General features: G+C 51.1%; 1 protein-coding gene across 2 annotated transcripts; it reads right to left on the minus strand.

Annotated features, from left to right (window-relative positions):
• Positions 1–5,463: 5,463 nt before the first annotated feature.
• Positions 5,464–16,288, minus strand: ZFAND2A (zinc finger AN1-type containing 2A). 2 transcript variants are annotated; one of them, XM_015447002.4, is made up of 6 exons: positions 16,040–16,288; positions 14,566–14,665; positions 14,059–14,153; positions 11,982–12,113; positions 9,595–9,746; positions 5,464–8,854 (listed from the first exon to the last, which is right to left on the minus strand). In XM_015447002.4, exons 2-6 carry the CDS (start codon positions 14,618–14,620, stop codon positions 8,746–8,748), a joined length of 543 nt encoding a protein of 180 aa, XP_015302488.2. In that variant the 5' UTR covers positions 14,621–14,665; positions 16,040–16,288; the 3' UTR covers positions 5,464–8,745. The 2 variants fall into 2 exon arrangements, with proteins under 2 accessions (XP_015302488.2, XP_073890346.1); XM_074034245.1 differs by lacking the exon at positions 9,595–9,746 and having other exon boundaries at positions 7,837–8,854.
• Between the last annotated feature and the right edge of the window lie 748 nt (positions 16,289–17,036).

Consider the following 17,036-nt stretch of genomic DNA (forward strand, 5'->3'; position numbering starts at 1 on the left):
CAAAAAAAAAAAAAAAAAGTGAATCATGGCCAGGTGCAGTGGCTCAGGCCTGTAATCCCAGCACTTTGGGAGGCTGAGTCAGGAGGATGGATGGACACCAGGAGTTCAAGACCAGCCTGGGCAACATAGTGAGACCTCGTGTCTACAAAAATAAAAATAGAAAATTAGCTGGGTGTGGTGGTGCACGCCTATAGTCCCAGCTACTTAGGAGGCTGAGGTGGAAGGATTGCTTGAGCCTGGAAGATGGAGGCTGCAGTGAACTACGATCACACCACTGCACTCCAGCCTGGGTGATGGAGTTAGACTCTGTCTCAAAAAAAAAAAAAAAAAAAAAAAAAATGAAAAGAAAATTTTTTCATTTTTATTTTTGGAAATTAGAAATTGATACGGTTTGGCCGTGTCCCCACCCAAATCTCATCTTGAATTGTAGCTCCCATAATTCCCACGCATTGTGGGAGGGACCTGGTAGGACACAATGACATCCCAGTGGCACTGAGTACTCCTAGTACCCAGAGCATGGCTCCTAAATACCATCCCCCATGAACATGGACCAGGGCTTCTGGGAGAAATGGCTGATCCCAGGGCTGTGGCAGGGTGAGCACAAGATGGGCCCTGAATAGGTAAATCTGAATATCCTTTACAAGATAGCCGTGTAAGGCTATCTGGGGTCATCCTCACACATTGTCAGATGATACCCTTGTAAGGCTATCTAGGGTCATTCTCACATACTCTCACGTTATGTCTTACACCCGTCTTTCTTGGTTGTTGAGTCTTCCAAGAACAAGGACTGTCTCTCCATTGATTTGCATCTACTATTGTACCTTTCATGAAACACACATTTTTCTCTCTTTTCTTCTAAAATAAAACTTCATGAAACACATTTTAAAGTTTTATCCAATATAGGTCTTACATGTCTTAAGTTTATTCCTATGTGTTTTATCTTTATTGCCATTGTAAATGGGGTTTTCCTCTTCCGTTACATCTTCTGATTATTGTTTGTGGGAATGAAGGCTTTTGATCCTGTGTGTTAGTTTTACATCCTATTATCTTACTACATTCTTTTATTGTTTGATGAGGTATGCATGTTTTACAATATTAAGAAGTTATATCACTCACTTCCTACTTTATTGAACACTAAATTATTGGTGTCTGAGATATGAAACTTTTGTTTTGAGACAGAGTCTCACTGTGTTGCCCAGGCTGGAGTGCAGTGGCACAATCTCGGGTCACTGCAGCCTCCATCTCCTGGGCTCAAGCAATTCTCCTGCATCGGCCTCCTGAAAAGCTGGGACGACAGGTGCCCGCCACCACACCCGGCTAATTTTTGTATTTTTAGTAGAGGCAGGGTTTTACCATGTTGTCCAGGCTGGTCTCAAACTCCTGACCTCAAATGAACCACCCACCTTGGCCTCCCACAGTGCTGGGATTCCAGGTGCTCACCACCACACCCAGAAAATTTTTGTTTTTAGTATAGACAGGATTTCACCATGTTAGCCAGGCTGGCCTCAAACTCCTGACTTCAGTGATCTGCCCGCCTCCGCCTTTCAAAGTACTGGGATTACAGCTGTGAGCCACCGTGCCTGGCCGTTACTAGCTGTTTTCATAAGACTGTGAACCATAGCTGATCGGTCCAACTGTTGCAAAATACTCTCAACCATCTCCCAAGGATCTCTGGCCTCAAATTGGATTAAGCTGGCTTTTCTCATTTACAGCAAAGCTTAAAGTGATACCGCTTTCTCCACTTCTCTTTCTTCCTACAAACTTCATGACACACCCTGGATGCTTGTCTGTTTACGCTAGATTCAGTATCTAATGCACCTCGTATTGTCAGAACACATGCAGCACTCAGTTCAGCTGTGTTCTTGGTAGGCCCCGGAAGGCCAAGACTGGTTGGGTTTCTGACACCTGAACAAGTTTAGGAATCACTGCTTCAGACAGAACTTCCAAGATTTACCGCCAAGAGACCCAGCTATGTAGCACAATGGAAGATGGGCTTGGACCCCCACAGAACAGAGAATCAGAGGCTGCGAATGACTGACAAAGTGTGGGTGCCACAGAAGTCCTGGGGAACTGAGTCAACGCCCAGCCCAACAACCGGCCCAAATCACCCCAGCAAATGATCACACCGCTCAGCACTGTGCACTGACCCTGGCTCGCCGAACAGCCAATTTTATCTAGAATGTCTTACACTTTCTTCCCAACTGCCATAGAAACAGTAACCTTTCTAATTGCTCTCATTCTCCAGGGACTGTTCAAGTGCAACCAGGAGATGGAAACGCTGGCCCATGAAGAGCCTCCTCTGAGTGGACTGCTGTTTCATTTTTTTCTTAAGATTCACCACAGCACAACTATCTGCAAAAATAGCTTTAGTGTGGAATGAAACATCCAGAATGCGGGCCGGGCGTGGTGGCTCACACCTGTAATCCCAATGCTTTGGGAGGCCGAGGCAGGCAGATCACAAGGTCAGGAGATTGAGACCATCCTGGCTAACACGGTGAATATCCCCATCTCTACTAAAAATACAAAAAATTAGCTGGGCGAGGTGGCAGGCGCCTGTATTCCCAGCTACTCGGGAGGCTGAGGCAGGAGAATGGTGTGAACCCAGAAGGTGGAGCTTGCAGTGAGCCAAGATCACGCCAGTGCACTCCAGCCTGGGCGACAGAGCGGGACTCTGCCTCAAAAAAAAAAAAAATCCAGAATGCAAAATTAGAGAGCTGCTCTAAAAAGTGTTTTTTTCTTTTTTTTTGAGGCAGAGTCTCACCCTGTCACCCAGGCTGGAGTGCAATGCCACGATCTCAGTTCACTGCAAACTCCACCTCCCGGGTTCAAGCGATTCTCCTGCCTCAGCCTCCCAAGTAGCTGGGATTACATAGGCACGTGCCACCACGCCTGGCTAATTTTTTTTGTATCTTTAGTCGAGACGGGGTTTCATCATGCTGGCCAGGCTGGTCTCAAACGCCTGACCTCGTGATCCGCCCACCTCAGCCTTCCAAAGTGCTGGGATTACAGGCGTGAGCCACCGCGCCCGGCCGAAAGATCCTCATTCTTAAGCTTAACATTTGGGAAACTACGGCAATTTCAGCCACTGACCTATTTTAGGAACTCATTTCAGAGCTGATCTTTCAAGTGCAGTCTTAGGCTTACAGAAAAGAATACATCTGGAAGGTTAATGAAGAGTACATTTAAAAATATCCCCGACCCCTTTTAACTTTGTTAACCTAGAGAAACTGAGTTAGGATTGACGGGCTGGTTATATCCGTCCTTCCTGTGACGCTGCACCTAATTTCTCACCAGGAATGCTGGACGCTGTCAACCCTCACTCTGACTCAAAGGCCTTTTGGGGACATCTTGTGAAAATGTTTGATACTGCAGCCCGTACACCAGAAAGGGAAGTAGCAGCCAGGCTCCCAGGATCCCGTCCAAAATGCCGGGCACCAGGGGCGACAGAGTGGCCCTGGGCCCTGCCCAAAAAACCCAGTGATGCCAGCCAAAGCCCAATTCAGACAAAGGAGAGCCCCCAGAGCAGGGGGCGAGGACGCTTCCCGAGACGTGCTTCCCCTGCTGTAGGCAGGTGGGGTGACGACGGGAGGCGCCAGGCACAGGATTGGGAGCCTGTCCAACCTAGCGAGAGAAAATGTTCAGCATCTGCAAACATCTGCTGCCACGCCCCACCAGTCCAGGTCCAAATCCGCTTCTTCAGGCAGGGCTGGTGACCTCCACGGTTGACTCTAATGCTCCAGTCAGCGGGGCCACGGCCGACTCGCTGCTCTGGGTGACGCTCCAGCCAGGAGGGCCACGGCCGACTCGCCCGCTCTCGGTGACGCTCCAGCCAGCGGGGCCACGGCCGACTCGCCCGCTCTGAGTCACGCTCCAGCCAGGAGGGCCACGGCCGACTCGCCTGCTCTGACGCTCCAGCCAGCGGGGCCACGGCCGACTCGCCTGCTCTGAGTGACGCTCTGGGGACACCTTCATTTCCATCAGGGAGGCTTCGGGTTCCACCAACTTTTTTTTTGAGAAGGGTCTCGCTCTGTCATCCAGACTGGAGTGCAGTGGCACAAACATGGTTCACTGCAGCCTTGAGGTCCTGGGCTCAAGCAATCCTCTCACCTCTGTCTCCCGAGTTGGTGGAACTCCGGGCATGCAGCACCACACCTGGCTAATTTTTGTATTTTTTGTAGAGACAGGGTTTTGCCATGTGGCCCAGGCTAGTCTCGAACTTCTGGGTTCAAGTGATCCATCCACCTTGGCCCCCCAAAGTTTTCGTCTTACAGGCCTGAGCCACCACGCCTGGCCTTGCTCTTAAGTTTTATACTTCAATACTCCGTCAAATCGAAGACAGAAAACCCAGCGCATGAACCAGGCGCTGCCCCTCCCTGCTGAGAAAACGTGCCAGGGCTGTTTGGCCTTTGGTGAGAGTGCTAGACAACGCCATCCAACAGAGACAGCACCAAGCTGACCACCCAGTTTCCAAATTTTGAGCAACCACAGTAAAACCCAGCAAGTGAAATTCATTTTAATGCTTTATTAACCTAGCATATTCAAAATATTATTTCAACATGTAAATATTTTTTAAACAAGTGAAATTCATTTTAATGCTTTATTAACCTAGCATATTCAAAATATTATTTCGACATGTAAATATTTTTTAAACAAGTGAAATTCATTTTAATGCTTTATTAACCTAGCATATTCAAAATATTATTTCAACATATAAATTTTTTTGCTCTTCAGGCTTTGGTTTTATTTGCATTTCTAGAAAATATACACACATTTCTAACTCTGTGCTACAAAAATTATACAGCAGTCCCCGTTTATCCTCTAGGGATCTGTTCCAAGCCTCCCAGTGGATGCCTGGACCCCACTCTACAATAAAGGCAACATGGAAACAATACTTTTTTTTTTTTTTTTTTGAGACGGAGTCTCGCTCTGTCGCCCAGGCTGGAGTGCAGTGGCCGGATCTCAGCTCACTGCAAGCTCCGCCTCCCGGGCTTACGCCATTCTCCTGCCTCAGCCTCCCGAGTAGCTGGGACTACAGGCGCCCGCCACCTCGCCCGGCTAGTTTTTTGTATTTTTTAGTAGAGACGGGGTTTCACTGTGTTAGCCAGGATGGTCTGGATCTCCTGACCTCGTGATCCACCCGTCTCGGCCTCCCAAAGTGCTGGGATTACAGGCTTGAGCCACCACGCCCGGCCAGAAACAATACTTTTAACAGTGAGTGAGAGAGAGAGAGAGACAGACAGATAGACAGACAGACCGATAGATATTTGGTATTGTCTTCAAAGCCCAGTGTGTTTTGGACACTTTTTTTTTTTTTTTTTTTGAGACAGAGTGTCACTCTGTGGGCCAGGCTGGAATGCAATAGCACAATCTCAGCTTACTGCAACTCCTCTTTCCTGGGTTCAAGTGATTCTCCTGACTCCCAAGTAGCTGGGATTACAGGTGCCTGCCACCACGCCTGGCTAATTTTTGTATTTTTAATAGAGACGGGGTGGTACCATGTTGGCCAGGCTGGTCTTGAACTCCTGACCTTGTGATCCGCCTGCCTCAGCCTCCCAAAATGCTGGGATTACAGGTGTGAGCCACCGCGCCTGTTTTTTTTTTTTTTTTTTTAAATGAGACAGTCTTGCTCTCTGTCACCCAGGCTGGAGTGCAGCGGTGTGATCACAGCTCACTGCAGCCTTGACGTCCCCAGGCTCAGGTAATCCACCCACCTCAGCCTCCTGAGTAACTGGGACCACATGCACACACCATCATGCCCGGCTACTTATTTTTTTGAGATACTTCATCTTACTACATTGCCCAATCCTGTCTCAAATGTCTGGGCTCAAGCAATCCTCCCACCTCAGCCTCCCAAGGTGCTGGGATTCCAGGCGTAAGCCACTGGGCCCGGCTGGAAACATCTCAATTTGAACATTAAATTATCAGAACATTGTTTCTTAAGACTTTAAAAATTAAAACCATTTTTTCATTAGAACACCTCATCTGCAAATTCAGTTCACATACCCAGGTTCCTAACGTACCTAAGTTTTCCACTGACTGAACCAAGTTAGTGGTTTTTAAACTTAACCACACTGAACACTGTGCCGTCTGCACTTTCACTGCTCCACAGCACACATGGCCGGCAGTGCTGGAGACGCAGGGAAACGGCTTGTCCAGGCGCAGTCCCAGACCAGACGTGTCACCCAGGCAGCTCCAGGTGTAAACCTGAGTCCACCTCAGACCACAGAATCAGGGCCTCGGGGTGGGGTCCAGCACCCTCCCGAAAGGAGCCCTGTGTTTTGACACAGGCTAGGGCTTGGGAACCGCTGGCCTAGGACAGACCCCATGAAATAAGCACAGAAACAGTCACATGTCACCTAGTGTCAGGGATGTGCATGGTCAGGTGATTGCATTGTTGTGCAAACATCCTAGAGTGACTGACACAGTTCAATGGTCCGATGGTCCGGCCTCCTCCACACCTAGGCTGTAGGGCGTAGTCTGTGGCTCCCAGGTGACAAACGTGTGCAGAGTGCGAGTGCGCTGAATGCTGTGGGCCACTGTGGCACGGCGCTGCGTGTTTGTGCTTCTAAACCTAGGCCTGGTGTGGTCCAGCCTGCTGGGAGGATTACATCCCAGCATTCTGTCGGACTGAAGGGTGACCAGCTTGTTTTTACTTGTTTTTTTTGAGATGGAGTCTTGCTCTGTCACCCAGGCTAGAGTACAGTGGTGCGATCTCGACTCCCTGCAACCTCTGCCTCCCGGGTCCAAGCAATCTTCCTGCCTCAGCCTCCCAAGTAGCTGGGATTACAGGTGCCCACCACCATGACTGGCTGCTTATATTTTTAGGGGGGACGGGGTTTCACCATGTTGGCCAGGCTGGTCTCAAACTCCTCCAAATACCACAATGTACCCCATCAATATGTACAATTATGTCAATTAAAAGTAATGAAAGCAAACAAGTTTGTGACAGATTGAAATAAAAAGGTATAGTGAAAATACAGCATCATCGCGTGGTCCGTCATTGACAGAAACATTGTTTGCCTGACTGCAGGTCTGATCACCTTTTCATACAACGGAAACAATACAAACCCTTCCCGTTACATTTTTAGATGGTGAAACCAGAAAAAAAAAAAATGCAGTGGCTCATGTTTTTGTGAACTCTCAGCGGGTTGCCTGGTGGGCACATCTGGATGGCCAGGGCAGTTCAGATCAGGATGGAACTCGGGGGCATTTTATTTCACCTTATTCCAGCACCCCCTAAGTTCCCAGAAAATCACTGCACTCTTGATGCGCATAGCAGCTGTCAGTATAAACCTAAGACCAGTATTTATGTTACCCGTGTTCATCGCTTCACAAAATCAGTGGTGGAGAGTGTCAGGCCACGAAGGGTGCATCTGTCATCTAAGCCACGAAGGACTGTGGACCTCACACCCCACCCTCCCTCCCCTCCCCTGCATTGTTTTGGCTTTCTGCTCTTCAATCCTATAAAACCCAGTCTCCTGTAATCTCCAGTACTTGAGGAAGCCCTATCCTGCCATTGTCGTTTTAAGTCACTTCTGGAAGTTTCCACTGCTTCGTCACTGGACAGAGCCATCTTCAACAGGTGGCATTTTGCAACTTTGCTGGTGCTGAAATCACATCCAGGTGCAAAGCAGCTGTCTCTCAGGCTGGCTGGCTGCTGACAACTGTTTTTTTTTTTTTTTTTTTTTTTTGAGTCTCACCGTCTCCCAGGCTGGAGGTGCAGTGGCACAATCTTGGCTCACTGCAACCTCTGCCTCCCAAGTTCAAGTGATTCTCCTGCCACAGCCTCCTGAGTAGCTGGCATTACAAGCATGTGCCACCACCACACCTGGCTAATTTTTGTTTTAGTAGAGATGGGGTTTCACCATGTTGACCAGGCTGGTCTCCAACTCCTGACCTCAGGTGATCCGCCTGCCTCCGCCTCCCAAAGTGCTGGGATTACAGGCGTGAGCCACTGCACCTGGCTGAACTGTGCCTGTTTTAAGTTGGCTATGGCAGGGACAATTGGTCCAAGAAGACACACCTTCTCTCACACAGCGAGTCCCAGCCCCTTGGAAGTCAGGAGCAGGCACAGCCGTGCCTCAGGGAATGCGAGTAGTGCCTGTGGCCACCGCTGGACAAGAACCCTCAGCCAGGCAGGTGGATGTCCTTCCCCACCTTCTCGGCCAGAGAGCCACATCGTTACAGAGGCAACATGGTGAAGAGCGCATAAGTGAGCCGTCTGGTGTTTGCTGGTTTTGAACTCCTGACCTTAGGTGATCCACCCACCTCGCCCTCCCAAAGTGCTGGGATTACAGGTGTGAGGCACCACGCCCGGCCTAATGTGTGTATTTCAATGGGAAAGTTTCATGGTTTCAGGCTATTTGCCATTAGAAGTACACGGGTACCCGAGTGTGGAAGTTTTCTAGAGCGGAGATAACCCACACGGCAGCGCGGATGGGAAGGACCTAATCACTCTACTTTCCACCACAAAGAACAGCTCTCTTCAGGTTTGTCTTGAATGACACAGAAGGGTTGGTCTGAAGATCTTGGAGGGCAGAAAGCTGTTTCAGAAACCAGCTCTTCGATGCTGCTGCGAGCTTGTGGAGTGAGCTGCTTTTGTAACCTGGGGCCCCGGTCCTGTGTCCTTCATCCACTCTGATGAAGTCACACCACTGGAGCATCGCGTCACACTGTAGTTACACATGCAGCCTTTCCATGGTCACCACTGAAGAGCTGCAGCACCCCACGCAGACCTAACTGTGTTCACATGAGCCGGGTGAACCAGTATCTGAGTCGCTGGGCCAGCACTCCAGGAGCCAGGGCGAGGAAATCTCTCGACGGCTTAGATTCAGAGGCTGTCATGGGTGAGCACCTACAGAGAGGGTGGATGGTCAGCTCAGCCTCCACGTGCTGACCGCAAGAACCCACACAGCTTCCTGCAGGTAAGCGACTACCACCGACCCGGCCCAGGGACGGACACAAGACACCACCAGGTGCAACAGCTTAGCAGATGCAGATGCCTCCCAATTTGACAAATATTAGCATTGAGTTGACTCATATCCCCAAGACACGCTGGAGCCCTAGACTCAGTACCTCAGAGTGTGACCTTCTGTGGAGACAGGGTCTTTCCAGAAGTCACAAGTCTTTAAGGGATCACGAGTGTGGGATCACATGACCAGCATCCTTACAAAAAGGGGAAGTCAGGACACACACAGAATGGCGTGTGAAGATGAAGGTGGAGACGGGGGTTGCGCATCGACGAGCTCCGAGATGCTGGGGAGATGAAGCCGATGCTCCCCGCAGGCCTCAGAAGGGGCTGGCACTGCCAACACCCTGCGCCTGGACTTCCAGCCCCCAGAACTGTGAAAGAACTGATTTCTGTGGTTTGAGCCGCCCAGTTTGTAGTACTTGGTGACGGCAGTAGTGGGAAATGAGAACCACCAGAATCAACTTCAGCATTCAACTTTATTATAGTCCCATCTCCCTCAACAAACAAGGTCAGCAGTCAGTGTGGGACGGTGCTCGATGGGGCGCCGCCTCCCACTAGAGTGCAAGCTGCTTCCACGCAAGCTACTGCGTGTTCCAAGCCATCGCAGCTGAGTCTCTTCTCACCCGGCTTTGACGGTAGGGCGACTCCCGTGTCTGCAGCTATGGTCCAAAGGGTGTCTGTGCTGGATACAGAAGTTGCCGTGACACTGGGCACATGCCATCTGCAGCATCTCTTTCTTCTTGCAGCCCTCTTTTGAGCAACGGTATATAAAAATCTGAGAGAGCAAAATGACTTCAACAAGTCGTTCTTTTTTTGGAGACAGGGTCTCGCTCTGTTGCCCAGGCTGGAGTGCAGTCGTTCAATCTCGGCTCACTGCAACCTCTGCCTCCTGGGCTCAAGTGATTCTCCTGCTTCAGCCTCCCTAGTACCTGGTACTGCAGGTGCACACTGCCACGTGCAGCTAATTTTGTCTATTTTAGTAGACATGGGGTCTTCCCATGTTGCCCAGGCTGGTCTCAAACTCAGCCTCAAGTGATCCTCCCACCTTGGCCTCCCAAAGTGCTAAGAATACATGTGTGAGTCACTGTGCCGGCCTTAATAAGAAATTCTTTTAACAGCCCCCAGTAAGAACATTCACATTTAACATTTAAACTAGACATGGCTCCTGTCTGCACCGAGTACAGATGCAAAATTTCATTTGACCATCTCAGTGCAGGTAAGAAGAACATGGGGCCGGGTACGGTGGCTCATGCCTGTCATCCTAGCACTTTGGGAAGCCAAGACGGCTGAAGTGCCTGAGCTCAGGAGTTCGAGACCAGCTTGGGCAACACGGTGAAACCCCCATCTCTACTAAAATATAAAAAATTAGCCAGGCATGGCAGCGTGTGCCTGTAATTCCAACTACTCGGGAGGCTGAGGCAGGGGAATTGCTAGAATCCAGGACGCAGAGGTTGCAGTGAGCAACCTCGCGCCACTGCACTCCAGCCTGGGCAACAGAGCAAGACTTTGTCCCTTTAAAAAAAAAAAAAAGAAAAAAGAAAAGCCAGCATTGAAGCTGGGATTTCCGTGAAGATGGCCCGGAGGGGCTGCTGGGAGGACAACAGACAGCAGCAGCCAGGAAGCAGGGAGCAGGAGGGAAGGAGGCCAAGCACGGGTGACAGGCAAGCCCCCCAGAGGCACTGGCTCCAGGAGCTCTGGGACAGGGGAGGTTGTCCCCATCAAGGAAAATATCTATCATGTCCCTGTACCCAGTGTTTTTTTTTTTTTTGGTGCCAGGGTGTAGGCAGCCATGTAAATTCCTAGGAGTCAGAACTCCAAAAGGGGAAGGCAGCAAGCAGAGTGGGGAGGGTTCCAGCAGCCGGGGGTGGCCCTCCGGTCAAGGCAGGCAGGCATGGCCATGCTGAGCGACCATGCAGGAGGGACCCATGCAGGGATGCAGGCAGAACAGACCATGCCCGCCACAAGGGCGGGAGCAGAGTGAGCCAGCAGCAGCCTGGAGGGCACACCTGTGCGGGGGCCTTAGGGCAGTGCTAGGTGAGCCCCCACCATGGGAAACTGTGTCGTGTGGGAGAAGTGGGTACGCCAGAGAGAGCTGTGGTGTCTCAGAGGCTTAAGAGACCTCCAAAGGCTGAAGGTCCCAGGATACAGCCACAGCAGGGGGAACCAGACAGGGCCAGAAAGGGGGGGACCAGAGCAAGCTTCCGTACAGAGGGTTTTGTGTGGCAGACTAAGGAACACCGATTTTATTCTCTATGTTTGAGACTAAGAGTTACTTGGTTTATGGTAATATAATTGTAAAGTACTGAACATCATATACTAAGATAGTTTGTAACCACCAACCAGGACCCGTGACTAGGAACAGATTAAGCCTGACAGTAGCCAGCTCCCTAGAGAAGCTCCTTGAGCTGGGTGTGGTGGCTCACGCCTATAATCTCAGCACTTTGGGAGGCTGAGGCAGGCAGACCATGAGGTCAGGAGTTCCAGGACCAGCCTGGCCAACACAGTGAAACCCTGTCTCTGCTAAAAATACAAAAGTTAGCTGGATGTGGTGGCATACACCTGTAGTCCCAGCTACTCAGGAGGCTGAGGCATGAGAATCGCTTGAACCCAGGAGGCGGAGGTTGCGGTGAGCCAAGACGGCACCACTGCACTCCAGCCTGGGTGACAGAGCGAGACTCTGTCTCAAAAAAAGAAAACAAAAAAAGAAACGAAACGCACATGAACAGAATGGATCTAGAAAGCCATGTGAATTCTCCGTCTCAGGAGGTAAACTAGTAAATTCTAGTCAAGAACGACGAACCTGACCTGGGATCCCTCATGTTAAAGAACATTTATAAAACTCAAAACTCAGGCCGCTCGCAGTTTAGCACAGGGACAATGCAGCCTTAGGTCACAACTTTTCTACTTTGTATATCAACTATTGAGACTAACTTTCAGGTAGAAAACTGACTCTTCCCAAGGAAAAACCAGGCTTCTCGGATGAAGGAACTGAGGTGGGCTCTGTCCTTACCTTCTCTTTCTTCTTCCCAGGATGAGAGTCACAGTCTCTGTCAATGTGATCGCTAACCACCACGTCTGGTATCTGGCCCTTTTTCACTGGGATGGGAGTATTACAGAGTGGGCATACCGGGACCTGAACATCCTAAAAACAAAGGTAAGATGGCATCTGAGACTCATACAACCTACACTCACAAAAGTTTTAAACGGGTACTCCTGCGCGGCACACACTTAAACACAGAGTACAAAAACCGGTCTCCTGAGCCCTCTGACAACAAAGCATCGTTGGGTCACGGATTAGCGGCAGCCATCTCTAGAATGTGGGCATCAGCTGCCCTAAGGAGTCTAGTGAAATTTCAACGAATGGACTTCAGCTGACTGCAGAAACCAACTGGGGCCATCTCAGGCTGGCATCGCCCAGGTGAGAGCAGAGCCTGCCCAGACGCCTCCACAGGGAGGAGATGGAGGGAAACACAGACCACAAAGACCCTCCAGCTCCCCTCAATCACCAACGGCCTGATCCCTTCTGTGGTTTCCCGGCGGCTTCTATGTACTTGGAAAGTTGTTTGTGCCCAGATGAGGCCACGTGTAACCAGGGCGAGCTCCCAGGCACTAACAACCGTCACTGGCTGCAGGCAAAGGTTGCAGGGGCTCTGAGGGGTGGACCGCCCAGCAGCTGAAGGCCCAGCAAGGCTAAAAACCTGAGCTGGGGGCTCTGGAGGGGAGGACCGCCCAGCAGCTAAGGCCCAGCAAGGCTAAAAACCTGAGCCAGGACAGGAGTTGATGGAAAGGCCAATGAGAAAACTGAGGTGGCAACCGACATCAAACGGGTGACAGGTGATCACAGAATTATGGGCACAACTTAATTATCTGCAGCCCGAGCTGGGAGAGTCACAGGTGGTGGTGCTCCCTCATTTGGTCAAATGAAGAAATGAAGTATTAGTAAATGGTCTCCAGCCAGACCCCGCCCATGCCGGGGCAGGAAGGGGCAGTGGGAAGACATGCTGGGCAGTCTGGCTTAGTCATCAGTGCCTAGTAAACGCAGGGAATGTGAGTCACTCTCCCTACCCTCAGTGATGACCTAAAAATGGCTGGAGGGTCAGACGCTGGCCAACACTGATCAGAGCACAGAATGCTGGGCCACCCACATTACCACCGCCACCAGGGTCAAGCGGCAGAGTTCACCAAAACGACCTGTGACCTAACCAGAGACAAAGCGAACATGGGCTGGGAACCATCTGAAAAGTCAACAACAGAAGTCTCAAACCTCTGGACTCGGCGGCAAGCTCATGTCCTTAGAGTCCTCTTTCAGTTTCTACTGTGTACTCTGGCAGTCACCAAAATACGACGTCAAGGCTGCAGTTATTCAAATAAATAAGCATATTTACTGCCTTCCTGATTGGCTTCCAAGTCAAATATTAAAACCTCTCTTGCATCCCGTGAAGACACAGCTATGGTGTAATGGATCAAAGGAACCATGTATTTGAACATCTTTTTTTTTTTTTTTTTGAGATGGAGTCTTGCTCTGTCGCCCAGGCTGGAGTGCAGTGGTTGGATCTCAGCTCACTGCAAGCTCCGCCTCCTGGGTTCACACTATTCTCCTGCCTCAGCCTCCTGAGTAGCCGGGACTACAGGCGCCCGCCACCATGCCCAGCTAGTTTTTTGTATTTTTTTAGTAGAAGCAGGGTTTCACCGTGTTAGCCAGGATGGTCTCGATCTCCTGACCTCGTGATCCGCCCGTCTCGGCCTCCCAAAGTGCTGGGATTACAGGCTTGAGCCACCGCGCCCAGCCCTTGAACATCTTAAGTAAGCCTGGAACACAAGGTTACAACTAAGTGACTCCATGAGTCCCTGACAATAAGATCTCAGTTGCCTGAGAGTCATCCAACAGAAAGTCCTGTGAGGGCAGAAATGTTCATCTGTACTGCCTAACAGCGGGCACGTGAAACAAGGCTAGTGGGATTGAGAAACTGGATTTTAAAATTTAAGTTTCACTGAGTTAGCCACACGTGGCTAGTCCTACCATACCAGCAAGACAGTGCAGCTTCAGACAGTGAAGATGAGAATCTTTTGAATCAAGAATGAATTACCTTCTGGAATGCAAACGGACACTTATGTGCAGCATATGTAAAATGATCTTTACAGAAATCTTGTTTACACGCATCACATTTTACTGGAAGAAAATCTAAAACACAAAAAACAGGGAAGTGTTTTAAAGACTGGAACAAAATAATTCTAGAAGGGACTATCAAAGTGTTTACCTACACTGAGTGCTTCAGGCTTATAAGATGGATAGGTCCTCAAGGCCCACACATTCGAAAACAATCCCAGGGTCAGGCTGTCTTCTAGAGACCGACCCCAAGGCCTGAGGCATTGCAAGTACTCAAACAGCACACTGGATCCACTCAGCCCTGCCAGCCTGCACCCCTGCACCCTGCCTGTGGTGGATGCTAAGTGTCCAACAGAACCTGCACCAGCGCAGTTCCCAATACTGAAAAGCCAGAAAGGCCTAGACACAATTATCAGCTAATTAACATAACAGTCAGCTTCCCCCCAACAAAATACCATTTTCCATTAAGTCTCTTAAAAGTACTTACCTAGCTGCTTGCAAGTTTTTTCTGAGCAATGCTTCCCCAAATCAGGAAACTCCATTATGAGAACAGTGCTCAAAACGCTGAGGGCAGAGTTAAGTATCACCTACGAGAATTAGAATAGTTAGGAGGAAAGCTGGACTGCCCTTCAGTCACCAGGATTTACAATTCATAGCTAATGAAAGTCAACAAACGCGCTGTGTGGGTAGCGTTCAATGGAGTTTGAGTACAAATACCAGGTATCGGCCACTCGTAATTAATCCCATTAAGAGACACGGACTCCTTTCTAGCCTTTTAATTCCTAGTCTATGAAGCACTCCTTGAACTCGGGTTTCTATTTTAACTCACACTGAGAGGGGCGAGAGCCAATTCACACAACTGCCAGTGATGATTACGATTCTGGTGAATTTTAAGTCACAATTTTATCCATGGAATATACTTGTTGACATAAACAAAACTCTGTTACTAGGTGCTAAATCACGTTAGCTGACTCCATTATCCAGAGGAGATTTAACTCTGTCCCTCGCCTCTCCAACTCCCTTAGGCACTGAGTCTGTGAACTTATTCCTCGATGACATCAACCTGGAGTTGATCAGGGAGAAGCGCAAGCTGTTAAGTCACCATGGAAAACAGGCAAACAGCTGGTGAAACTGCTGCACTCAAGAGAGAATCAAGGGGTTCACGAGGTCCCCTCCATGATCTAGTACCCAACAGCCCTCCTGGAGCCTTTTCCTGGGGCTCACGAGGTTCCCGTCATCTAGTAGCCACTACTAGCCCTCCCGGGGCCTTTTCCTGATCCTCCCATCAGCGCTCTCCACCCTCCTGGAGGCCTCCTAGGCTGTCCCCTGTGACTGGAACACTCTCGCCCACAGCAAACGTCTACTCATCCCCTCCTGCCTCGGTTTAAAGCCACTCCAAGCCTCCCCAGTTCCCTCTAAGTTACACACCCGCTACTCAAAGTGCCCATTAGTTCTTTCCCTGCCCATATTCGCCCACAGTTTCCAATTACGGATCAGCTGCTTTTTTATTAGCTCCCCGTGCCCGACACACAGCAAGCGTTCCGAAATTGTTTTGTTCAAGGAATTCACAAGAATTTGATGTGAATCCCCAAATGATTTTGTTCTGGACTCACAACAGACGTCCGAAGAAGCCAACACCCTACCCTGGCGGGCCGGGCATGTAGCAAGAAAACAGACACTTCTACGTGGCTGTCGCTCGGCTGGCGAGTTAACGATCCCGTCCGACTCGGTACTACGGCCCCAATGGCAGGCCCGGCCCCCAGAAGACAGGCCGGACCCCCAACCGCCAGACCCCCGGCAGGCCCGGCCCCCAACAGACAGCCAGACCCTCAGCAAGCCCGGTTCCCAGCAAACAGCCGGACTCTCGACAGGCCGAACCCCCGAACAGCCTGACCTCCTCTGGCAGGCCCGACCCCCGGCAGACCTTGGCCCCGGGGGACAGCGTAATCCCGGCCCCGTACCTAGCTCTCGTGCGGGACCCAGGCAGCTGCGGTAACAGATGGAGGAGACAGAAACGCAGGTGTCCTCCTTCGTAGTCGGCTCCGGGTAGCAAAGCAAAAAGAACCTCGACACTGGGACCGAGACGCTGTCGGACGCACACCTACGCCCACAGCAAAACGCAACATCACGCCGCCAGCGGCCTACGGCCATTTATCTGCACCCCCCGGACCTGAGAGCCGTCTCGGCCTTCGGGTTTCCGGGCGCGCCCCGACGACGTCTCCCGGAGACCGGCCAATCCCGCCAGGCCGCGGCCCAGTAGCGTCGGCGCGCCTCGAAGACGTCACCAGCCATCCGGCCAATCCCACCCCGCCGCGCCGCGCAGGCCCGCCCACTCCTGGCCCTTCCGCTTCCCTTCTCGAAGCGTCCAGTCGCTTCTCGCAGGCGGCGCGCTTGCTGAGTCACAATGAGGCGACTCCGCGCAGGCGCAGTGGGGCGGGCGAGGCGCGGGGAAGCTGTCAGGGTTGCGGCCGGGGCCCTGTGGGGCAGGAGGGCTAGGCCGGCGTGAGGGAGGAGGCCTAGCGACCCATCCGGCGCCTCCCGCCCGGCCCGCCCGCCCACGGCCGCGCCTCCTGCGGGTCCCAGGAGGCCTCCATCTCAAAACAACGTGTTTTTAGGTAATTTCAAACTTAGGGAAAAGCTTCAAGAATAATACCGAAAATGTCAGTGTCCCCAGCACCCGGATCCCCCAGTGTAACCCTTTCCCATTTCACCGCGCTGCCCCCGGCCCTCTGGGCGGTTTATGTGGCCGCGTGGGGTTGACTCTGCCTAGGACTGCGGTCTCTGTACAGAACGCTCTGCCTGTAAGGGGCCCCGTCTGGGGAAGACCGCGTCCGGCTGGGCAGGAGGAGGGGGTGGGCCCAGAACATGGAGACCAGCCTGGGCAACATAGCGAGATCCCATCTCTGCAGAAATAAAAAATTAGCAGACCAAGCACGGTGGCTCATGCCTGTAATCCGG

The sequence above is a fragment of the Macaca fascicularis genome, chromosome 3, assembly GCF_037993035.2.
Source record: "Macaca fascicularis isolate 582-1 chromosome 3, T2T-MFA8v1.1".
In the NCBI taxonomy this organism is placed as follows: Eukaryota; Metazoa; Chordata; class Mammalia; order Primates; family Cercopithecidae; genus Macaca; species Macaca fascicularis.

Excerpts from the sequence above, each read along its gene's own strand:
- ZFAND2A (XM_015447002.4), bottom strand. The coding sequence starts at position 14,620 with ATGGAGTTTCCTGATTTGGGGAAGCATTGCTCAGAAAAAACTTGCAAG. Across the intron at positions 9,747-11,981 it reads CTGGGAAGAAGAAAGAGAAG|ATTTTTATATACCGTTGCTC; the intron begins GTAAGGACAGAG and ends TTGCTCTCTCAG. Across the intron at positions 8,855-9,594 it reads CGCCCTACCGTCAAAGCCGG|GTGCTCACCCATGACAGCCT; the intron begins GTGAGAAGAGAC and ends CCCTCTCTGTAG.